Below are 23,677 nucleotides of genomic sequence, written 5' to 3'. Positions count from 1 at the left end.
AGCGGCTGGGCCTGTGAGCCATGGCCACTGGGCCTGCGCGTCCTGAGCCTGTGCTCCGCAATGGGAGAGGCCACAACAGTGAGAGGCCCGCATACCGCAAAAAAAAAAAAAAAGTACCTACTGTATAGCACAGGAAACTGTAGTCAATATCTTATAATAAACTATAATGGGAAAGAATATGAAAAAGAACATATAAGATGTTACAGAAAAGCCCAAACGAATTTTTTTGCCAACCCTATATATATATATATATATATATATATATATAAAAAACTGAATATATGTATATAAACTGAATCCCTTTGCTGTACACGTGAAACATTGTATATCAACTATACTTCAATTTAAAAAAATTTTAAAGGTAATGGAGCATATATAAAATATTAGGGGAACAAGGAAATCTTATTACTTGCCCACTATCTATGCACACTGAAGATATAAAACAATATTCCTTGAAGGAATACAGAGATACTTCCTGCCCTTCAGCAACATATAATCTAAAGGACAGAATAAGTATATAAGTGTTGACTTGTTATTATAATCCAAGTAATGATGTACTATGGGAAATACGATATTCCACTATGTTATTCATAAGATGTTGCTGCATGTACCAGGCATAGCTATTAATAAATTTAGTCATTAAAAATTAACTGATGAGCAGAGCACTGAGTTACACAACCACAGCGGGGCCATCTTCATATTACTTACTCTGAGAATACCAGCTCACTGCACCTTAGAGCACCTACTAAGGGCTAGGTGCTGTACACTGAGTGTATAATGTTAAACAAAAAGATATTAACCCTCCTCCCTTACAACTTTTCTGAGGAAGAGACAGACATTTAAGAAATACATATGCAGGGCTTCCCTGGTGGCGCAGTGGTTGAGAGTCCACTGGCTGATGCAGGGGACACGGGTTCGTGCCCCGGTCCCGGAGGATCCCACATGCCGCGGAGCGGCTGGGCCCATGAGCCATGGCCGCTGAGCCTGCGCGTCCGGAACCTGTGCTCCGCAACGGGAGAGGCCACAACAGTGAGAGGCCCGCGTACTGCAAAAAAAAAAAAAATACATATGCAAATAAATATATGACTAAAGTTGTGATAAATACTATGAAAGGAAAAGAACCATTTGCTATGGAAGAAATGTAGTTTTTAAAGGGATCTGAAAGAATATTTCTCTATGAAGACCTGACATTCCCTCTGAGACCTGAAGGACACACAGAGGTTAACCAGGCAGAAAGGAATAACATGTCAGCAGAAGGCAGGAAAGAGTTGGAGGAGCTTCAGTAGCTGAGAGGAGGAGCCGGGCTCCAGAAGGGAGGCTGAGGGACCAGAGGAGAGGGCTCAGCTCTGGCAGAGCCTTGTGGGCCAAGGAGGAGCTTGGAATTGAAGTTAAATGCAATAGCAAGTGACAGGAGGGTATTAGGTAGACGTTTCTCTGCTGAGACGAACAGATGGGAGCTGGCGAGCAAGACAGGTTATGGAGAAATGAGTGCATAGCTGCTCAGCAAACAGATATCAAACTGAACGATTTATTTTCAGAGTGAAGATTTGAGTTCTGTTGTTTCTTTTCTATTTTCTAAACTTAATATAAATGTGTTCAGTTGGATAATTTTACATCCTTGCTGTTATTTGGTCTTTGGTTCTGCCTAAAACAGGTATCTTTCAGTCAAGTGGTTAGCATATCTCTTAATGAGAAAAGTATATGAATCCATAAAACGAGTTGCTTTGGCTAATTATTTCCTCCAAGGTCTTTGAATGTTCAAGCTCACTTGAGCCTCAGGCATTGTCTGGATTTTACTGCCATCTAGTGTCCCTAAACACATAAGTTTATTTGTCCTTATGAACAAGACTCCCCCAAGCTGTGCAAATGAGCAAATATATATTCTCCAGAACGGGAGAATCTCTGTTTGGGTTTTATTTACATTGCATTTAAATCAATATAAAATAAGTCTGGGAGTAACAGAGCTTACTATCCTTACTATCCTTACTAACAGAGTCTTACTATCCTCTCTCTTCTCTGTCCAATTTTCTTATCTAGGGTTTCACTGATCCTTCTGATATACACCCCCAGTCTTCCTAAGGCTCTCATTGTGAGAATTCCTCATAAATGCTGACCAGTTTGCCTCCTGTACAAAAGTGTCTGGCCTTAGGGAGCGCTTAGGAGTTGAAATCCTCTCCCCGACTCAAATGCAGAGGGGTTATGGCTGCTCAAGGACACACATCTTTTCCTAAAATGCAAATACAACTTGGCAGCAGCCCTGTTGTCCCTCCACAGTGATTTCCACACAAAATTCAGGGCTCACTGGTCCCATGAGGCTACTGATTTTAGCATTAGTTTTAGTATCTGTTCTAGTCTGTTTTTACAAGGCTCAGAAAGCCCATTGGCCTAAAATATTGAGTTGGCCAAAACTTTCCTTTAGCTTTTAAGTAAAAACAAAAGACACATTTTTTTATTTTCACCAAGAACTTTATTGAACAACATATTCACCGCTTTGTTCCACTACCTTCTGCCACACTGATATGACAGCTGTCCCAGTACAATCTAACAAAATTGTTTCAAATGAAGTTAAAGACAGCTAAGCGGTACTAGAGCTAAGCGGTACTAGAGCCATCTTACAGAAAAAAACAAATGACCTTTTCGGCCAACACAGTATATTCTCAAGCTATTGCAGTTCAGTTTGGTTTGGTTTTCTTAATCAAAGTTTGGCAAAGAATTGGCCGTAATGAATACATTTTTCAGAACACAGGTGAGGATGTACGTGCATTTGGGTAACACTCCTCCATGCACTTGTTCAAACATACCAGAACACTTTCTCTTGTCCACCACATCCTTCATTATAATTCTCTTTTTCTTCAAAGGTCCCAAGCCACTCGTTTCCGTTGGCATCAACCAGCTCCTTTTGACAAGCAGCAGACGTGGGCAATAGATAATGTCTATATCGGGGATGGCTGCACAGATATGTGCAGTGGCCACGGAAGGTGCATCCAAGGAAACTGTGTGTAAGTAGGTTTTTTTCCTTCCTTTTACAGAAAGTTCCTGACTCACATTCTGGCCAGGAAATTTTTCTGAAACTGGTTTTTTAATCACTTCCAAGCTGCTTTAGGTTATATTGATACATTTTTCCTGAAATCTGACCTTGAGCTAACTGTGGAGTTTATGGCTATCTTTGTTCTTGCTTGGAGAGTAGGAACTGAACAATATCTTGTAGGGAGAAGGCTGAGTTATAATTGACTTGTTTTATTTTCTTCTATGTTTCTGTGATATACCTGAGCCTTGAAAAAGACATTAGAAGAAGTTCAGGAGTTTCATATGTTCTGACTGAAAATAATACATCCTAAGTATTTTTCTCACTTAGGTCTGAATGTATGTAGTGATATGCCTTACTTGTGGTTTGAATGGTATTCCTGTGGTATTTGCATAAGGAAGTATATAAATGCCTGATCAGTTTGCCAGGTGTATTTGATGGAGAGACCTACAATTTTACTCAGAGAGCCTTAGTATCTTTGGAAGGATCTAAATAGAGAGAGAGAGAGAGAGAGAGAGAGTGTGTGTGTGTGTGTGTGTGTGTGTGTGTGTGTGTGTTGTGTACTACAGGGCTCTGTGCTTTATTTTCAAAGACTGCTGTTCGATGGGATACTATGAATGAAAATGCTGATAGAGAATTCAGTTCCTTCTCCACTAATCCCTGTACACCTGGGGAGTCTTTCCTTTGATTAATGATTCTAGCCCATATCCAGCATGACCTCTGAGATCCCGGAGCCTCCCAGTCCTATATTCATATTTCCTCTAACATTGAACAGGGAATTCACTTCTGTGGTCAAAGATGGCAGATGCTATCCAAAGTACCCTCTGCTATTTGGAACGTGGCCTCTTGGATTCCTGATTGGCTCAAAGTCTCTATGAAAAAGACCAGTTTCATGAATTATTAGGACCAACCAGTTTACTTTGGTAGCTGCAGTTCCTTATCAGCCATCCAGAGCTGTGTAATGCAGGGACAGGGCTTTAGTAAATTCTTTCAAATTGCTTCTCTCTCCACCTGTAAGCCCAAGTCACTACTTTAGGAAAGCCTAGAGGCAGTTAATTCACAGCTTATTTCTAACCTAAAGCACTGTTAAGGAGAGCAGGTGAATTCCAGCAAGCTCTGTGAAGATAACTAACCTTTCATCATCTTGGACTGGGAAAAGGAGTTGGCTTCGCTAATTTGAGAGAACACTTGCAGGGGCTTTGTTTGATGTTGACTTTTCTTTTCTCTTTTTCCACTCCCAGCTGTGACGAGCAGTGGGGTGGTCTGTACTGTGATGAGCCCCAGACCTCCCTTCCAACCCAACTCAAAGACAACTTCAATCGGGCCCCATCCAACCAGAACTGGCTGACTGTGAATGGAGGGAAATTAAGTACTGTGTGTGGAGCTGTGGCTTCGGGAATGGCTCTGCATTTCAGTGGGGTTAGTGTTTGGCTACTGTTTATTCATTTCTGCATCCTCTGAGTTCCCTCCCAAAAAGTCGAGTCTCTTTTGAAGTTTAATTGGCAAGTCAAGATGCAGAGTTAGACACTCTAAATGCACAACTCTGATGTGAACTCACAACTTTCTACAAATCAGAAAATGCTAATTATTTTCAACACTTTCGTATCACAAATCAGCTGCGACAATTTAATTATTCAGGGTCGTGTCAGCACAGGCACATTTAAGTACACATTTAAAAAGGACTTAAACGAATTTCCAGCCTGGGATAGAGAGCTTGCACAATGTGTGAGGGTCTTCCACCTGAATGATGCTCTAATTGAAAATTCCTGAGCTTGCAACAGATTTGGGATTTAGGGAGCCAAAAATCTGGAAAATGAGCTTCAGTTTCCTGAATTTATTAACAATAATTAATCCCTTATGTAAATTATCCAAGAAAGAGTAATTGTTAGTAATTACTAAACACGTGTATTTATAGCAGATTATTTTGTGAATGATAGCAGCAATGTTAGCAAATTGCTTTGAGAAACTTTATAGCCATTATGCATTGCTGCCAAAGATGACTTGTTTAAAAGTAGAATTTCTCCAATACTATAATTAAATACCCTTTACAGGCCATTTAATTTTTAAAAACTACAAATTCACTATCAGTTCTTTACTGCCCTACCACGTCCTGCCTTAGAGTTTACATTTGTGCCAATGAAATATACTAGTATTTTAGCCCAAGAGTAGCAAGAGGACATATATTATGTTGGATTTTTATAATCATCAACAGTGATTAAGAATGCAGTGTTTCATAAAGAATGCTCAACATCATTAATCTTTAGAGAAATGCAAATCAAAACTGCAATGAGATATCATCTCACACCAGTCAGAATGGCCATCATCAAAACATCTAGAAACGATAAATGCTGGAGAGGGTGTGGAGAAAAGGGAACCCTCCTGCACTGTTGGTGGGAATGTAAATTGATACAGCCACTGTGGAGAACAGTATGGAGGTTCCTTAAAAAACTAAAAATAGAACTACCATACGACCCAGCAATCCCACTACTGGGCATATACCCTGAGAAAACCATAATTCAAAGAAGAGTCATGTACCACAATGTTCACTGCAGCTCTATTTACAATAGCCAGGACATGGAAGCAACCTAAGTGTCCATCAACAGATGAATGGATTAAGAAGATGTGGCACATATATACAATGGAATATTACTCAGCCATAAAAAGAAACAAAATTGAGTTATTTGTAGTAAGGTGGATGGACCTAGAGTCTGTCATACAGAGTGAAGTAAGTCAGAAAGAGAAAAACAAATACCGTATGCTAACACATATATATGGAATCTAAGACAAAAAAAAAAGGTCATGAAGAACGTAGGGGCAAGACAGGAATAAAGACACAGACCTACTAGAGAATGGACTTGAGGATACGGGGAGGGGGAAGGGTAAGCTGGGACGAAGTGAGAGAGTAGCAGGGACATATATACACTACCAAATGTAAAATAGCTAGCTAGTGGGAAGCAGCCACATAGCACAGGGAGATCAGCTGGGTGCTTAGTGACCACCTAGAGGGGTGGGATAGGGAGGGAGGGAGGGAGGGAGATGCAAGAGGGAAGAGATATGGGAACATACGTATATGTATAACTGATTCACTTTGTTATAAAGCAGAAACTAACACACCATTGTAAAGCATTTATACTCCAATAAAGATGTTAAAAAAAAAAAAGAATGCAGTGTTCACAGTACTCCTCCTAGCTTAGATGGAACTCTGAGAGGCCTAGTTTTCTTCATAGGTTCAACTAAAAAATGACTATGTTAATGAATTAATATAGAAAACATTAAAATCAACTATAAAAGTTTAAAAAGCTTACAACTAATATTGCTAATCATAATTAAGTTGTATTACATTTTTGGACATCATTTTTAAATTGCATATTAAAATAGTCATCTCAGTATACTATTTTGTTAATAGCTGATACCTTTTTAAAAATCTAAAAGATATCTATAAATAGCTAGAAATAATTTAATAAAAATATAGAATAGTTATTTTAATTTCAGCTCTCGTATTGCTTAGAAGAAAATAGAAGAGAATCTCTTTAGAATACATTGCCCTTTGTAAGTAAATTCTAATACTGAAATTTCAAAGTTCAGCATATATTTGCTGTGTACCTACTGTATGCTAAAGGCCATACTAGGAGTTAGTATAATAGGAGAGATAAGAAAATCATTATTGCAATACTGTGTGACTTGTATTGCAAAAGAAAGGATGGAAGCCAGAGAATACCTAGAACCTGTAATGACGATTCCTTATCACCGTGTTGTTGCATTCTGCTTCTTTTCCTTAGGGTTGCAGTCGGCTGTTGGTCACAGTGGATCTAAACCTCACTAATTCTGAGTTTATCCAATTTTACTTCATGTATGGATGCCTGATCACACCAAACAACCGTAACCAAGGTGTTCTCTTGGAATATTCTGTCAATGGAGGCATTACCTGGAACCTGCTAATGGAAATCTTCTATGACCAGTACAGTAAACCTGGGTTTGTATTCTATTTTATCTCTTATAACTAGTATGTTGAGCGAAGATGCTTAGTAAGGCCTGCCAGCAATCCATCACAGGGACCACAGGGGACCTGGACCACACTCACCAGTAGAGGATGCCTCTGAGACCAACACGAAGACAAGGTTTCTGAGCTAGATAAGCAGCTGGTTTGGGGTTTTTATTTCAAAAAAAAATAGTTTGTGAATCCGTAAATAAGATAAAATACACAATCACAATGCCAGTAATGAGTAGATCCACTGTAAAAACTCATATAAATTAATGAATATATGATAATTAATTTCAACAGCATTTTGGGAAAGTGGAAACAGAAAAGTAATTTATTTGTTTGTTTATATAGTGTTCACTCCATTTTAGAGAATTGGGGGCTAGAAAATAAACACAAAATGTAAATATCCTTAAGAAGCCTAGAGTCTATTTTTAAATTCCTTATTGAAAAACCCTGAAGAAACACAATGTATGGGTCATTTTTAAGAATATACTCTTGAAGGGCAAAAAACAATTGTGGCTGATTAGAAAAGTCCAAAGGTTGTTAAAAAGGAAAAGAGCATATTTATTAAAGTAGGAGGAGAATAGGGAAGAGGAAGGTGATATAGGAGAGAAAGAGAGAAGGAGAGAAGGTTGGAGGAGAGCAGAGCAGAGGGGAGGGGAGGAGAAAGGAGGGAAGGGGAGGAGTGATTGCAGCCCAGTCAAGAAACAGAATAAATAAAAGGAGAAACATAGATAATCTCAGTGCATGGCAAACCAGGTACAAGCTAAAAATTATGTAAAATAAAAACAATCAAGAATCTTGTAAATGCTAATTTAAATTCAACCTATCGGTCAAGAATATGTTCAACTGTGAATTACAGAAAACCTAAAATAACTTAAAAGGTGTTTTTTCCTCTCGTATGTAAGTTAGATCCAGAAGGAAGTAACCCAGAGCTGCTACAGCGGCTCCACCAGGACCAGGGACCCAGGTTCCTTCTAACTGGTACTTCTGCCACACTCAACGCTTTGGTCTGAGAGGACCCACATTCCAGCCTGCAGGCAGGAGGATGGGGCAAGAGCAGTGTGCTGTCTCTCTTTAAGGACACTTCCTAACAGTTGTCCACACTTCCTTTCACATTCTAATAGCCAGAACTTAGTCACAGAGACACACCCAGATGCAAGGCAGTCTGGGCATGGTGTCTTTATTCTGGGTGATTATTCGCCTCGCTAAAAAGATAGGCTCCTAATATGAAGGGATAATGGGGAATATGGCAATTGAGGAAATGCCAGCCGTCTCTGCCATAAGCAGAAGTTTTAAATACTGCACTTGCATTAAAGTTGGACACCAATAAAGGATTCCAGATAGAAACTAAGTGGTACACAGTGTAATAGTGCAAAAAAATGTGCTCACCTATTAGTAGGAGATAGTAGGCAAGGCAAGTAAACTGTTTATGGAGAAAGTTATAATGACTCTCACATATGAGTTCCTGAACACTTTAACAGCATAATATACAGGGAGAAGGAAGTTATGTTTCTGTAGGGTAAAAGCTAACTGTCTAATCCACTTTAGTTCTCTGAAGGAGAAACAAATTCACCAAGGCTGGAACAGTGGTCATAATTTATTTACACTTTTCAGCAGCCTTGGATAAATTTCCACTCCAAAGGATTTTAAAATGTGGTCAAGGATTTATCAGGATAGAGAAATGAAGATAAAAGATTGTTGCTCTGGATAAAGAAGTGTGATTGTGTGTCCCTCAAGGAACGGATAGATTTCTGATGTTATTTAATACTTTTTAAAATGTTAATTAAACATGCCCATTCAAAGGAGAAAAATTATAGAAAGATCTTACAAGGTGAGCATACAAAAAAAGAGGGAAGGGAGGGGCAGAGGTGAGCTTCAAAACTGAGATGCATGAGGAAATTAACTTTGGAAAAGATTATTTACCTAAAGACCCATGGTCTCCAAACTGCCAGTTACTACACAGCTGAGGGTCTGGGATTCACAGTCTACACTTCCCTTCCCTAAGACCAAGATCCACTGAGTTATCATGGCCCAAAGGGTGCACAAAATGATGGACATAATCAAAAAAAGTATTTAAGGGACTTCGCTGGTGGTCCAGTGGCTAAGACTCTGCACTCCCAATGCAGGGGGCCCAGATTTGATCCCTGGTCAGGGAACTAGATCCCATATGCCACAACTAAGAGTCCACATGCCACAACTGAAGATCCTGCATGCCGTGACTATGACCCAAAGCAGCCAAATGAATAAAATTAATAAATAAATATTTTTTAAAAAGTATTTAAAATCCAAGTACTGGAAATCCAACTAATAACATCCTGGCCTTGAATGGATTTTGATTGCCCCTCATCTGGAATACTTCCTACTCTTCTGGTCATTATACTTCAAGGAAGACATCAAAGAGAGAAGAAGAAGGGAACATAAAATCAACAAGGAGATAGTATGTAGGCAAAACTAAAATAACAAAACCTCTTCCATGTGAAAGACGAAAACCCAGGGGTCATATTGAAGCCCTCTGCTTAAGGGGTCTTCCCAGGATGAACTGCAGTGCTAACACGCAGAGGCAGCCCTGGAATGTAAAGGGAGGTAGATCAGCATGGATAAAAAGATGAGACTTTAGGAGAGAGTAAACCTCAGGGAATTATTTTCCCCAACAGACTTTATGAGTTGTGAATATCATTTCGAAGGGGTTTGATATCTTCCTGAGGTTTAAATGCATCATTGTGATTAAGGGGTATTTCCAACCTTATTTGTAGCTGGTTAAGATTCATGTTGGAGGGTGGAGCCATGTGTTTCCATGTCTGTCTTTGGTGATTGAGTCAGGGGCAGCCTGCTGGGCTTGTTAGCCCATGGTTCTCACTCAGCATTTCTAAGTATAATGTTTTCAATAAAGCATAAAGTCGATGTCAAACCAGGGAACTGATGAAGTAATTACATATATCCTGGTACTCTCAGGCTGAGAACCCAAATGTCCTGCCACAATCTAGTGTCCAAATTCCAAGCAAATTTCTGGTACACATGGGAGTGGAATAAAATCAAGGTGGCAGGGGAAGGAAACAGATGAAACCAGCCCCTGAGTGGCAGAAAAAAAGTCAGTATCGGTTTGTGTCTACCAAAGTGCATATACCCTATGCCTACCGATCTGGAGGGTCTCTAGACAAGCAGAAAACTGTAGGGTCCCTCTCAGTCCTGCCCAGGGACAGTTAGAGCAAGGGGGTAGTTCCAGGATGCTTGAATTTGTTCACATTCTGTTTCCCCAATTTAGTGATTTGTGAGACTTTGTAAAATTAAGAAAATTTATCGTGGTTTTTAAAAACGATTTTAGCTAACGTCCTCTCCTCATCCTCCATGTGACATGTAATATCTTATCTCTGGTTGCACATCCCTTCCTCGCATGAGATATTTGACAAGACTTTCCCCCCGCCACCCCAACCATCATTTTCTTCAGATTCGTGAATATCCTTCTCCCCTCTGACGCTAAAGAGATTGCTACTCGTTTTCGCTGGTGGCAGCCGAGACACGACGGCCTGGACCAGAACGACTGGGCCATTGACAACGTCCTCATCTCAGGGTCTGCGGACCAGAGGACCGTCATGCTGGACACCTTCAGCAGCGCCCCAGTGCCCCAGCACGAGCGTTCACCCTCGGATGCTGGCCCTGTGGGAAGAATTGCTTTCGACATGTTTATGGAGGACAAAACTGCAGGTAAATTTTTCACTGATGCTAAATGAAAATCCATTTGGGTCTTTTCCAAAAAGTGGAATGTGGAACCTTTTACAGATTCTCAAGTGGTACAGAAACAGTGAAAAGGGTGTCACCCTTTTGCTTCTCTCAACCTTCCTGGTTTACATTGTAACTAAATCTTTTCTTTCGGTCAAGCCAGCAAGTTTGTTTTAATAGCATTCAATAATTTTATTAACAGGGTAATTTTCTTTTTAAAAATTTTCATTTCTACGTTTCTTGTTTTTTATTTTGGTTAGAAAGCCAACATTTTTTGGACATTTTTTTATTCTCCAAGGACAAGTGTTTTGTTTTGCTGCATGTCAGACGCGTTTGTGATGGTATTTCATGTTTTCAGAAGTGTCCAAGGTCATGCTTGTTATTCTTCATTCCTGATAGGAGTATCACCGTGCCCCAGTGAACTGTCAAGGATCTCTCCATGCTGTTCTTATTTTTAACGACTTCTTTTCATTTTGCGACACTATTCTGGTCACCTTTTTTTAAGTGGTGTCGTATATTAAGGATATGGCTTTGTCATGCCACATACTTGGTTATACTACATAAAACATGGTATCTTCAGGTGAAGTAGTGATGTTTAATTACACATATCGTATCAACACTGCAAGTGCTATCGAACAGATATACTGTACCACTATAGATTCATCAGACAGTGGGACTGTGCCATGTCCAACTCTGCAGTAGCCTCTTGCATAGAAAGGACAATCTGGTTGTATTTTACAATAATAAGACTGATAAGAACCTTCTGGAGGAATGGAATCTATGCTGAAGACAGTTGAAATGTGAGGAATTTTAATAACTTAAAATACTTAATTATTATTAGTGTTTTATTTTAAAAGCAACACATGTTCAAAGTATGAAATTAAGAAAATACAGAAAATCATGAAGATGAAAATGAAAATCACCCAGAAGATAACCATCATCAATATTTTGATATTTTTCTTAGAGTCTTTTTTTCTATGCCTCTGTATAATCGTATTTTTTTTGCTGTACGTGGGCCTCTCACTGTTGTGGCCTCTCCCGTTGCGGAGCACAGGCTCCAGACGTGCAGGCTCAGCGGCTCTGCAGCATGTGGGATCCTCCTGGACCAGGGCACGAACCCATGTCCCCTGCATCGGCAGGCGGACTCTCAACCACTGCGCCACCAGGGAAGCCCTATAATCGTATTTTTAACAAAATTATAATCTTAAATTATACATATTTGTAGCCTGCTTTTTTCATTTAGAATTAAATCCTTACCATTTCCTCTTGTCCTTAAGTATCTTTGAAAATATAATTTTAATAGCTGTATAATATTCTGTTATAATTTTTATCATTTAAACATTGAATATTTAGATTAATTATTCTTATTAATTTATTTATTAGTATTTCACATGGCACAGTGGTATAACTGCAGATATTTAATAAAAATCACCCTTTTAAATAGAAAAAGCTTAAAATGTTCTTCACCACTTCCAAGTAGTCTTACTCTTTCAAGAAGGTTATTGAGAAGACTTACATAGATCTGATTCAGAACTTTGCTAAAGTACTCATTTATTTTTCCCTATGTAATGGTTTACATAAGTGAGTTTATGATCAGAGAATAATTTTAGTACAACTTCTGTACGAATAAAAGCAAATACGTATTTTTCAAGTACCTAAAATAGTGATTTTTACTTTAGACTAATTCTTGATGTACAATTAAGCTCCTGCTTGTCTTGCAAAGACGGTGCTCCTAGAAAGTGTAATATCTACTTATACAAGTAGTTTATTGTATTGTGGAAGAAATTGGTGTTAGCTGATTAATGTAAGCCCTTTTTCATCAAGATTGCAGAGTTCTAGCATAAAACAAAATATGTACCCCAGAATAAACTCAGGGTATTCTTATTGGAATTCAAATTTCTGTGCCTTTTGATTCTTGAATCCTGTATCTGTGCTATAGGACTAAATGTAGCTCCAAATCCCATGGAATGAAAACTTAACAGATAATGGCATTGTGGTAGCCATTTGAGTCCTGGAGATAAACTGCTTGTTCTACAGACATATGTTATGCTCAGACAAAATCAAAAAGACACAACACTAGTGAAGGCTCAATTCCAATTAAATTGTTTGGTCTCTTCTCTGACTCTTCTGAGGCCAGCCAACTCTGTGATTTGCACAGTAACCCAAGCCTCCAGTTGCACCTATTCGTCTTCACTGTGAATGCTGGAGCTAACCAGGAAACTGCAGAGAAACGTTGGACCTATGAAATCAAAGTGTATCATGAATTAGATGAGATTTACAGATATGTTTCATTTCTAACCTTTCTGGGTAAAATCATTATGTTCAAACACTCTTCTGGGCTTCCTTGGTGGTGCAGTGGTTGGGAATCTGCCTGCCAATGCAGGGGACACGGGTTCATGCCCTGGTCCGGGAGGACCCCACATGCCGCGGAGCAACTAAGCCTGTGTACCACGGCTGCTGAGCCCGTGTGCCACAACTGCTGCAGCCCGCGTGCCTAGAGCCTGTGCTCTGCGGCAGGGGAAGCCACTGCAATGAGAGGCCCGTGCACCGCAACGGAGAGTAGCCCCCGCTCGACGCAACTAGAGAAAGCCCGCGCCCAGCAGCGAAGACCCAACACAGCCAAAAATAAATTAATTAAATAAATAAATTTACTAAAAAAACAAACAAACCACCTCTTCCGAAAGGGAAAGGGAATTGTGACAGACACGAATGTGTGCTCACGCACACACGTGTGTGTGTGTGTGTGTGTGTGTGTTTGAGAGAGAGGGACAATAGGATTATTCTACACTGATCAGATCATAACCTTGCTGCTTAAATTTTCCTTAGACTCCTAGAAGCTTTTTTTAAAAAATCACTTTATTGAGGTGTAATTGATGTACAAAAAGCTTTAGATATTTAATGTATACAATTTGATGAGTTTTGGAGATAAGTGTTCACCCATGAAACCGTCACCACAATAAAGGCCATAATTTATCAATCACCTCCAAAAGTTTCCTCCTGCCCCCCCCTTTTTTAATATTGATTTTTCTGTTATAGTAAGAGCACTTAACATTAAGATCTCTCTTAGCAAATTTTTAAGTATGAAATGCAGAATTGTTAACTGTAGGCGCCATGTTGTACAGTAGATCTCCTGAACTTATTCAGCCTTGCATTACTGAAACTTTGTGCCCTTTGACTGACAAGTCCCCATTTCCCCCTTCCACTATTCTACTCTCTGGTTCTATGAGTTTTACTATTACAATTTCTTTAATTGCCCAGAAGGTACTACCAAAATTTGAGTAGAAATAGCTAACTCACTTGGCTATCATATTACTAAAAATCTTCCTCTATCATGTTACTAAAAATCTTCCTCCTTTAGATTCTGTCTAAAAAGTTAAACACCTGTCAGAAAAAAGAAATGGGTATACATTTTCCTTTGCTTTTCATCTGTAACACATACAATACACTCTTTCTTTCTAAATGTAGACTTAGCTAGTATTGGTACTTGATATATCTCAATCTCTCAGTATCCATGTTCCTAAAACGATGTGCTTACATTAGTGTTTTGTCTGTGGATGCTATGTAAGAAGAGAGATTTCTACTTAACATAATTCTAGATGTTGCCTAAAGTGAAAATTTGTTTCAAAGTATTTTTGTCATAAATCTGTCATAAAATTTTTGTTCTTCTCTTTTTAAGTAAATGAGCACTGGCTATTCCATGATGATTGTACAGTAGAAAGATTCTGTGACTCCCCTGATGGTGTCATGATTTGTGGTAGTCACGATGGAAGAGAAGTGTATGCAGTGACCCATGACCTGACCCCCACTGAAGGCTGGATCATGCAATTCAAGGTGAAAATGTGATGACCTCAATTACATAAATAGCCATACACCAGCAATATAAAAATGAAAAAAATTGTGGAGACAACGATCATACAATACTTTATTGACTTAATACATACTTTGAAAAATGAAATTTAATATTAAGATAATATATCAATACATCCCAACTATATATAACTTAATGATTAAAAGTATTTTATTTTTGAACTATTTCAAGATGAAACTTACATAAGAGTAAATGTGTTTCTGTCTGGGATTAAATACTGATAGAGCAAAATATTGATAAATAAAATGTAGGAAAAAAAAATGTAGGATACTGATTTCAATTCCCTGAGTCTAAATCATTATATGATTTAGGCAATTTTCTTCCTTTAAGAGAAGATTAAAGCTATTGCGGTTATACCTACTTTTTTTTATATACCTACTTTCTTTACAAAAGCATTTCAGTGTTTCTGGAGAAAGAAAATTATAGAAAACAAAGGCATGATTAGCATTAATGCCAACATCAATTTTGGCCAAGATTTTCTTTCAATCAATTTATTCTGTCTACCTCAATCCCACTGTATTAGCAACAAATGTTGCATTATGACTATCTCCATCAACAAAGGGTTAGGGTCGAAAGTACCTTCTGTAATTACTTCATTGCATCTTACTTGTAGTTAAAAGTGATTTACTGAGAGTCATAAATTGTATAACAAAACAGTAAACTTGGTAAAGCTGTTAGTAATCCTTCTTGGTCGAGCATTCTGCCAAACAGAAGTGCCAGCCCATTAGCACAACAAACAACAATCTGTAAGAGGAGGCCCAGGCCTACCAAGGCAATCAGCCAGCCACGGCAGGAGCGCAGATTTCAGCTTCTCTCCAAACTCCCTGCACAATATATGTGGCACTTTCTATAATCTGTCACCTTGGACAACCATGTCAACTCCGCCGTCTATCAGCAGAGCAAATAATGAACCTGAAAATACAGGACAGATGTGGTTGTCTGTCAGTGATCGGCAACTTTCTTGCTACCAAGTCTTTAGAGCAGAAACATGTAATATGGTTTTAATACCTCAATAATCTTGCATTTCCGTTTGTTAGATCTCTGTTGGATGTAAAGTATCTGAAAAAGTCACCCAGAATCAAATTCACGTGCAGTACTCTACTGACTTTGGTGTGAGCTGGAGTTACCTGGTCCCTCAGTGCTTACCTGCAGACCCAAAATGCTCTGGAAGTATTTCTCAGCCATCTGTATTCTTTCCAACTAAAGGATGGAAAAGGATCACCTACCCACTTCCTGAAAGTTTAGTTGGAAAGTAAGTAGAAAATTAAAATAAAGCCTAGTTCCAAGCACTAGACATAGGTTTAGGGACACTGTGGTCAGCCTGAAAGTATTGTGTAATTGTGGATGAAATGCTCTCTTCCTCCCTAACTCTAAGGGTTCTCTAACTGGTGACCTCCATGATGAGCTAATTTAAGGAGACCTCAAATTGTAATCCTCAGACTTGTCAAGATAGGCCTTGACAGGCCCTTCCGTTGTCCATACCTCAGTGTCTGAAAATGGGGACAGAGCAATAGTGATGGCCTTGGAGCCAGTTGAAAACACGTATGCTACCTTATGCACCTTGTAAATTGTGGTCCACTGTACATCCTACGCTTTCCACATTACTGCCTTGTCAATCCATGATAGAGCCAAGAACAAAACCTAGCTCATCATGCTATTTGTGCAGATCCTAACTCTTCATGCTATTTGTACAAATGCAGTTTGTAGGTAGGTTTCATTTTTTTCTTATCAAAGCATTATGTTCTGCACCTGCAGTGAAAAGTAATTAGCCTGGAGCAGTAGTGAGCCAAGATGATTAAACTGTTTTTTGAAAAGTATGTGGATAAGTTAATTTAGGCAATTACAAAAAATTTCCAAAGATGCCACATGCTGCAACTAAGACCCGGTGCAGCCAAATAAATAAATAAATATATGTTTTTTAAAAATTTCCCTTCAACTATAAGATTAGGGGGAAAGATACATTAATGAAGATGACAGGTATACTTCTACCGTATGAATCACAGTTTCTGGCTAAATGAAGATCCTTCTTGTAAAACAGAGTTAGGATATAGGACCAGAACATATAGATCCTTTGAATACACATGGCCAAAAAAAAAAAAAAAAGTCCCTTAGAGATCATTTATTACATGACCACTCACAGTTTTCTGCTACAAATCTAAAGGGCTTAGTCAATTAACATGCTAGAAAACAATCAGGATACTTTCAGCTGCAGGTAACAGAAAACTCCATTCAAATTCAGATTAAATTTGGCTCAATTGAAGATGAAATGTATTATATCTATAATGAAAAAAAACCCAAAGATAAGTGGACTCTAGGATTGGTTGATTGACAAGCTCAACAGTGTCTTCAAGGACATTGTTATTTCTTACTCTTACTCTTCGCTCCACTGTCCACACACGGATGTCACACTCAGTCTTCAGGCTGGTTCTCCTCGTGAACATAGATGACTTCCAGAAAGCTGGAGCACAGTGTATCCTTACCTGTGTCCAATGGGAGAGAGAGAGAGAGAGAGAGAGTCGCTTTTCTTTCTAACAGAGCTGGAGCAAGTGCCTCCTTGCATCCCGTTGGTACAAATTAGTTCAAGAATGCCCGTTCCTGACTCCGTCAATAGTGAGGGGCCTTATATTACAGTGATTATCTCATATGACTCATCTGTGCTGAAAGGGATGCTGGGGACCCACCACAACCTCATTTCCTCGTTTCCCCTTCCTGTCTTTACTCTGTTTTTTTTTTTTTTTAAACATCTTTATTGGAGTATAATTGCTTTACAATGGTATGTCAGTTTCAGCTTCACAACAAAATGAATCAGTTATATATATACATATGTTCCCATATCTCTTCCCGCGTGCGTCTCCCTCCCTCCCACCCTCCCTATCCCACCCCTCCAGGCGGTCACAAAGCACCGAGCTGATCTCCCTGTGCTATGCGGCTGCTTCCCACTAGCTATCTACCTTACGTTTGGTAGTGTATATATGTCCATGCCTCTTTATCGCTTTGTCACCATTTACCCTTCCCCCTCCCCATAGCCTCAAGTCCATTCTCTAGTAAGTCTGTGTCTTTATTCCTGTTTCACCCCTAGGTTTTTCATGACATTTTTTTTTCTTAAATTCCATATATATGTGTTAGCATACGGTATTTGTCTCTCTCTTTCTGACTTACTTCACTCTGTATGACAGACTCTAGGTCTATCCACCTCATTACAAATAGCTCAATTTCATCTCTTTTTATGGCTGAGTAATATTCCATTGTATATATGTGCCACATCTTCTTTATCCATTCATCCGATGATGGACACTTAGGTTGTTTCCATCTCTGGGCTATTGTAAATAGAGCTGCAATGAACATTTTGGTACATGACTCTTTTTGAATTATGGTTTTCTCAGGGTATATGCCCAGTAGTGGGATTGCTGGGTCATATGGTAGTTCTATTTTTAGTTTTTTAAGGAACCTCCATACTGTTCTCCACAGTGGCTGTATCAATTTACATTTCCACCAACAGTGTAAGAGGGTTCCCTTTTCTCCACACCCTCTCCAGCATTTATTGTTTCTAGATTTTTTGATGATGGCCATTCTGACTGGTGTGAGATGATATCTCATTGTAGTTTTGATTTGCATTTCTCTAATGATTAGTGATGTTGAGCATTCTTTCATGTGTTTGTTGGCACTCTGTATATCTTCTTTGGAGAAATGTCTATTTAGGTCTTCTGCCCATTTTTGGATTGGGTTGTTTGTTTTTTTGTTATTAAGCTGCATGAGCTGCTTATAAATTTTGGAGATTAATCCTTTGTCAGTTGCTTCATTTGCAAATATTTTCTCCCATTCTGAGGGTTGTCTTTTGGTCTTCTTTATGGTTTCCTTTGCTGTGCAAAAGCTCTGAAGTTTCATTAGGTCCCATTTGTTTACTTTTGTTTTTATTTCCATTTCTCTAGGAGGTGGGTCAAAAAGGACCTTGCTGTGATTTATGTCATAGAGTGTTCTGCCTATGTTTTCCTCTAAGAGTTTGATAGTTTCTGGCCTTACATTTAGGTCTTTAATCCATTTTGAGCTTATTATTGTGTATGGTGTTAGGGAGTGATCTAATCTCATACTTTTACATGTAGCTGTCCAGTTTTCCCAGCACCACTTATTGAATAGGCTGTCCTTTCTCCACTGTACATTTCTGCCTCCTTTGTCAAAGATAAGGTGACCATATGTGCGTGGATTTATCTCTGGGCTTTCTATCCTGTTCCATTGATCTATATTTCTGTTTTTGTGCCACTACCATACTGTCTTGATTACTGTAGCTTTGTAGTATAGTCTGAAGTCAGGAAGCCTGATGCCTCCAGCTCCATTTTTCGTTCTCAAGATTGCTTTGGCTATTCGGGGTCTTTTGTGTTTCCATACAAATTGTGAAATTTTTTGTTCTAGTTCTGTGAAAAATGCCAGTGGTAGTTTCATAGGGATTGCATTGAATCTGTAGATTACTTTGGGTAGTAGAGTCATTTTCACAATGTTGATTCTTCCAATCCAAGAACATGGTATATCTCTCCATCTATTTGTATCATCTTTAATTTCTTTCATCAGTGTCTTATAATTTTCTGCATACAGGTCTTTTGTCTCCTTAGGTAGGTTTATTCCTAGGTATTTTATTCTTTTTGTTGCAATGGTAAATGGGAGTGTTTTCTTGATTTCACTTTCAGATTTTTCATCCTTAGTGTATAGGAATGCCAGAGATTTCTGTGCATTAATTTTGTATCCTGCTACTTTACCAAATTCATTGATTAGCTCTAGTAGTTTTCTGGTAGCATCTTTAGGATTCTCTATGTATAGTATCATGTCATCTGCAAACAGTGACAGCTTTACTTCTTCTTTTCCAATTTGGATTCCTTTTATTTCCTTTTCTTCTCTGATTGCTGTGGCTAAAACTTCCAAAACTATGTTGAATAAGAGTGGTGAGAGTGGGCAACCTTGTCTTGTTCCTGATCTTAGTGGAAATGCTTTCAGTTTTTCACCATTGAGGACGATGTTGGCTGTGGGTTTGTCATATATGGCCTTTATTATGTTGAGGAAAGTTCCCTCTATGCCTACTTTCTGCAGGGTTTTTATCATAAATGGGTGTTGAATTTTGTCAAAAGCTTTCTCTGCATCTATTGAGATGATCATATGGTTTTTCTCCTTCAATTTGTTAATATGGTGTATCACGTTGATTGATTTGCGTATATTGAAGAATCCTTGCATTCCTGGCATAAACCCCACTTGATCATGGTGTATGATCCGTTTAATGTGCTGTTGGATTCTGTTTGCTAGTATTTTGTTGAGGATCTTTGCATCTATGTTCATCAGTGATATTGGCCTGTAGTTTTCTTTCTTTGTGACATCCTTGTCTGGTTTTGGTATCAGGGTGATGGTGGCCTCGTAGAATGAGTTGGGGAGTGTTCCTCCCTCTGCTATATTTTGGAAGAGTCTGAGAAGGATAGGTGACAGCTCTTCTCTAAATGTTTGATAGAATTCGCCTGTGAAGCCATCTGGTCCTGGGCTTTTGCTTGTTGGAAGATTTTTAATCACAGTTTCAATTTCAGTGCTTGTAATTGGTCTGTTCATATTTTCTATTTCTTCCTGATTCAGTCTTGGCAGGTTGTGCCTTTCTAAGAATTTGTCCATTTCTTCCAGGTTGTCCATTTTATTGGCATAGAGTTGCTTGTAGTAATCTCTCATGATCTTTTGTATTAATGCAGTGTCAGTCGTTACTTCTCCTTTTTCATTTCTAATCCTATTGATTTGAGTCTTCTCCCTTTTTTTCTTGATGAGTCTGGCTAATGGTTTATCAATTTTGTTTATCCTTTCAAAGAACCAGCTTTTAGTTTTATTGATCTTTGCTATCGTTTCCTTCATTTCTTTTTCATTTATTTCTGATCTGATTTTTATGATTTCTTTCCTCCTGCTAACTTTGGCGTTTTTTTGTTCTTCTTTCTCTAATTGCTTTAGGTGCAAGGTTAGGTTGTTTATTCGAGATGTTTCCTGTTTCTTAAGGTAAGATTGTATTGCTATAAACTTCCCTCTTAGAACTGCTTTTGCTGCATCCCATAGATTTTGAGTCGTCGTGTCTCCATTGTCATTTGTTTCTAGGTATTTTTTGATTTCCTCTTTGATTTCTTCAGTGATCACTTCGTTATTAAGTAGTGTATTGTTTAGCCTCCACGTGTTTGTATTTTTTACAGATCTTCTCCTGTGATTGATATCTAGTCTCATAGCGTTGTGGTCAGAAAAGATACTTGATACAATTTCAATTTTCTTAAATTTACCAAGGCTTGATTTGTGACCCAAGATATGATCTATCCTGGAGAATGTTCCATGAGCACTTGAGAAAAATGTGTATTCTGTTGTTTTTGAATGGAATGTCCTATAAATATCAATTAAGTCCATCTCGTTTAATGTATCATTTAAAGCTTGTGTTTCCTTATTTATTTTCATTTTGGATGATCTGTCCATTGGTGAAAGTGGGGTGTTAAAGTCCCCTACTATGAATGTGTTACTGTCGATTTCCCCTTTTATGGTTGTCAGTATTTGCCTTATGTATTGAGGTGCACCTATGTTGGGTGCATAAATATTTACAATTGTTATATCTTCCTCTTGGATCGATCCCTTGATCATTATGTAGTGTCCTTCTTTGTCTCTTCTAATAGTCTTTGTTTTAAAGTCTATTTTGTCTGATATGAGAATTGCTACTCCAGCTTTCTTTTGGTTTCCATTTGCATGAAATACCTTTTTCCATCCCCTTACTTTCAGTCTGTATGTGTCTCTAGGTCTGAAGTGGGTCTCTTGTAGACAGCAAATATATGGGTCTTGTTTTTGTATCCATTCAGCCAATCTGTGTCTTTTGGTGGGAGCATTTAGTCCATTTACATTTAAGGTAATTATCGATATGTGTGTTCCCATTCCCATTTTCTTAATTGTTTTGGGTTTGTTATTGTAGGTCTTCTCCTTCTTTTGTGTTTCTTGCCTAGAGAAGTTCCTTTAGCAGTTGTTGTAGAGCTGGTTTGGTGGTGCTGAACTCTCTCAGCTTTTGCTTGTCTCTAAAGGTTTTAATTTCTCCATCAAATCTGAATGAGATCCTTGCTGGGTAGAGTAATCTTGGTTGCAGGTTTTTCTCCTTCAACACTTTCAATATGTCCTGCCACTCCCTTCTGGCTTGCAGAGTTTCTGCTGAAAAATCAGCTGTTAACCTTATGGGGATTCCCTTGTGTGTTATTTGTTGTTTTTCCCTTGCTGCTTTTAATATGTTTTCTTTGTATTTAATTTTTGACAGTTTGATTAATATGTGTCTTGGCGTATTTCTCCTTGGATTTATCCTGTATGGGACTCTCTGTGCTTCCTGGACTTGATTAACTATTTCCTTTCCCATATTAGGGAAGTTTTCAACTATAATCTCTTCAAATATTTTCTCAGTCCCTTTCTTTTTCTCTTCTTCTTCTGGAACCCCTATAATTCGAATGTTGATGCGTTTAATGTTGTCCCAGAGGTCTCTGAGACTGTCCTCAGTTCTTTTCATTCTTTTTTCTTTATTCTGCTCTGCAGTAGTTATTTCCACTATTTTATCTTCCAGGTCACTTATCCGTTCTTCTGCCTCAGTTATCCTGCTATCGATCCCATCTAGAGTACTTTTAATTTCATTTATTGTGTTGTTCATCATTGCTTGTTTCATCTTTATTTCTTCTAGGTCCTTGTTAACTGATTCTTGCATTTTGTCCATTCTATTGTCCATTCTATCTCCAAGATTTCGGATCAACCTTACTATCATTATTCTGAATTCTTTTTCAGGTAGACTGCCTATTTCCTCTTCATTTGTTAGGTCTGGTGGGTTTTTATCTTGCTCCTTCATCTGCTGTGTGTTTTTCTGTCTTTTCATTTTGCTTATCTTACTGTGTTTGGGGTCTCCTTTTTTGCAGGCTGAAGGTTCGTAGTTCCTGTTGTTTTTTGTGTCTGTCCCCAGTGGCTAAGGTTGGTTCAGTGGGTTGTGTAGGCTTCCTGGTGGAGGGTACTAGTGCCTGTGTTCTGGTGGATGAGGCTGGATCTTGTTTTTCTGGTGGGCAGGTCCACGTCTGGTGGTGTGTTTTGGGGTGTCTGTAGACTTATTATGATTTTGGGCAGCCTCTCTGCTAATGGGTGGGGTTGTGTTCCTGACTTGCTAGTTGTTTGGCATAGGATGTCCAGCACTGTAGCTTGCTGGTCGTTGAGTGAAGCTGGGTGCTGGCGTTGAGATGGAGATCTCTCTGAGATTTTTGCTGTTTGATATTATGTGCAGCTGGGAGGCCTCTTGTGGACCAGTGTCCTGAAGTTGGCTCTCCCACCTCAGAGGCACAGCACTGACTCCTGGCTGCAGCACCAAGAGCCTTTCATCCACAGGGCTCCTTAATTTGGGATGATTCGTTTTCTATTCAGGTATTCCACAGATGCAGGGTATATCAAGTTGATTGTGGAGCTTTAATCCGCTGCTTCTGAGGCTGCTGGGAGAGATTTCCCTTTCTCTTCTTTGTTCTCACAGTTCCCAGGGGCTCAGCTTTGGATTTGGCCCCGCCTGTGCGTGTAGGTCGCCGGAGGGCGTCTGTTCTTTGCTCAGACAGGACGGGGTTAAAGGAGCCGCTGATTCAGAGGCTCTGGCTTACTCAGGCCGGGGGGTAGGGAGGGTCACGGAATGTGGGGCGGGCCTGCGGCGGCAGAGGCCAGCGTGACGTTGCAGCCTGAGGCGCGCCGTGAGTTCTCCCGGGGGAGTTGTCCCTGGATCCCGGGACCCTGGCAGTGGCGGGCTGCACAGGCTCCCCGGAAGGGCGTGTGGCTAGTGACCTGTGTTCGCACACAGGCCTCCTGGTGGCGGCAGCAGCGGCCCTAGCGTCTCATGTCTGTCTCTAGGCTCCGCACTCTCAGCCGCGGCTCGCGCCCGTCCCTGGAGCTCTCTCAAGCAGCGTTCTTAATCCCCTCTCCTCGTGCACCAGGAAACAAAGAGGGACGTAAAAGTCTCTTGCCTCTTCGGCAGGTCCAGACTTTTCCCCGGACTCTCTCCCGGCTAGCCGCGGTGCACTAACGCCCTGCAGGCTGTGTTCACGCC

The 23,677-nt window shown here is 39.4% G+C and overlaps 1 protein-coding gene across 4 annotated transcripts in view; it reads left to right on the top strand.

The window, feature by feature from the left end:
- Nucleotides 1-23,677, top strand: part of RELN (reelin) — a 522,413-nt gene that overhangs the window by 472,495 nt on the left and 26,241 nt on the right. For all 4 annotated transcript variants that reach the window (XM_030834331.2, XM_060304789.1, XM_060304788.1 and 1 more), the window contains exons 47-52: nucleotides 2,859-2,999; nucleotides 4,267-4,444; nucleotides 6,805-6,998; nucleotides 10,456-10,712; nucleotides 14,404-14,558; nucleotides 15,633-15,847. In XM_030834331.2, coding sequence (XP_030690191.2) covers nucleotides 2,859-2,999; nucleotides 4,267-4,444; nucleotides 6,805-6,998; nucleotides 10,456-10,712; nucleotides 14,404-14,558; nucleotides 15,633-15,847 — 1,140 coding nt within the window. The remainder of the gene's footprint in view (nucleotides 1-2,858; nucleotides 3,000-4,266; nucleotides 4,445-6,804; nucleotides 6,999-10,455; nucleotides 10,713-14,403; nucleotides 14,559-15,632; nucleotides 15,848-23,677) is intronic.

Source organism: Globicephala melas, chromosome 9 (assembly GCF_963455315.2).
Source record: "Globicephala melas chromosome 9, mGloMel1.2, whole genome shotgun sequence".
Lineage (NCBI taxonomy): Eukaryota > Metazoa > Chordata > Mammalia > Artiodactyla > Delphinidae > Globicephala > Globicephala melas.
Note: the sequence above shows the minus strand (reverse complement) of the source record. Positions and strands in the feature narration are given on the sequence as shown.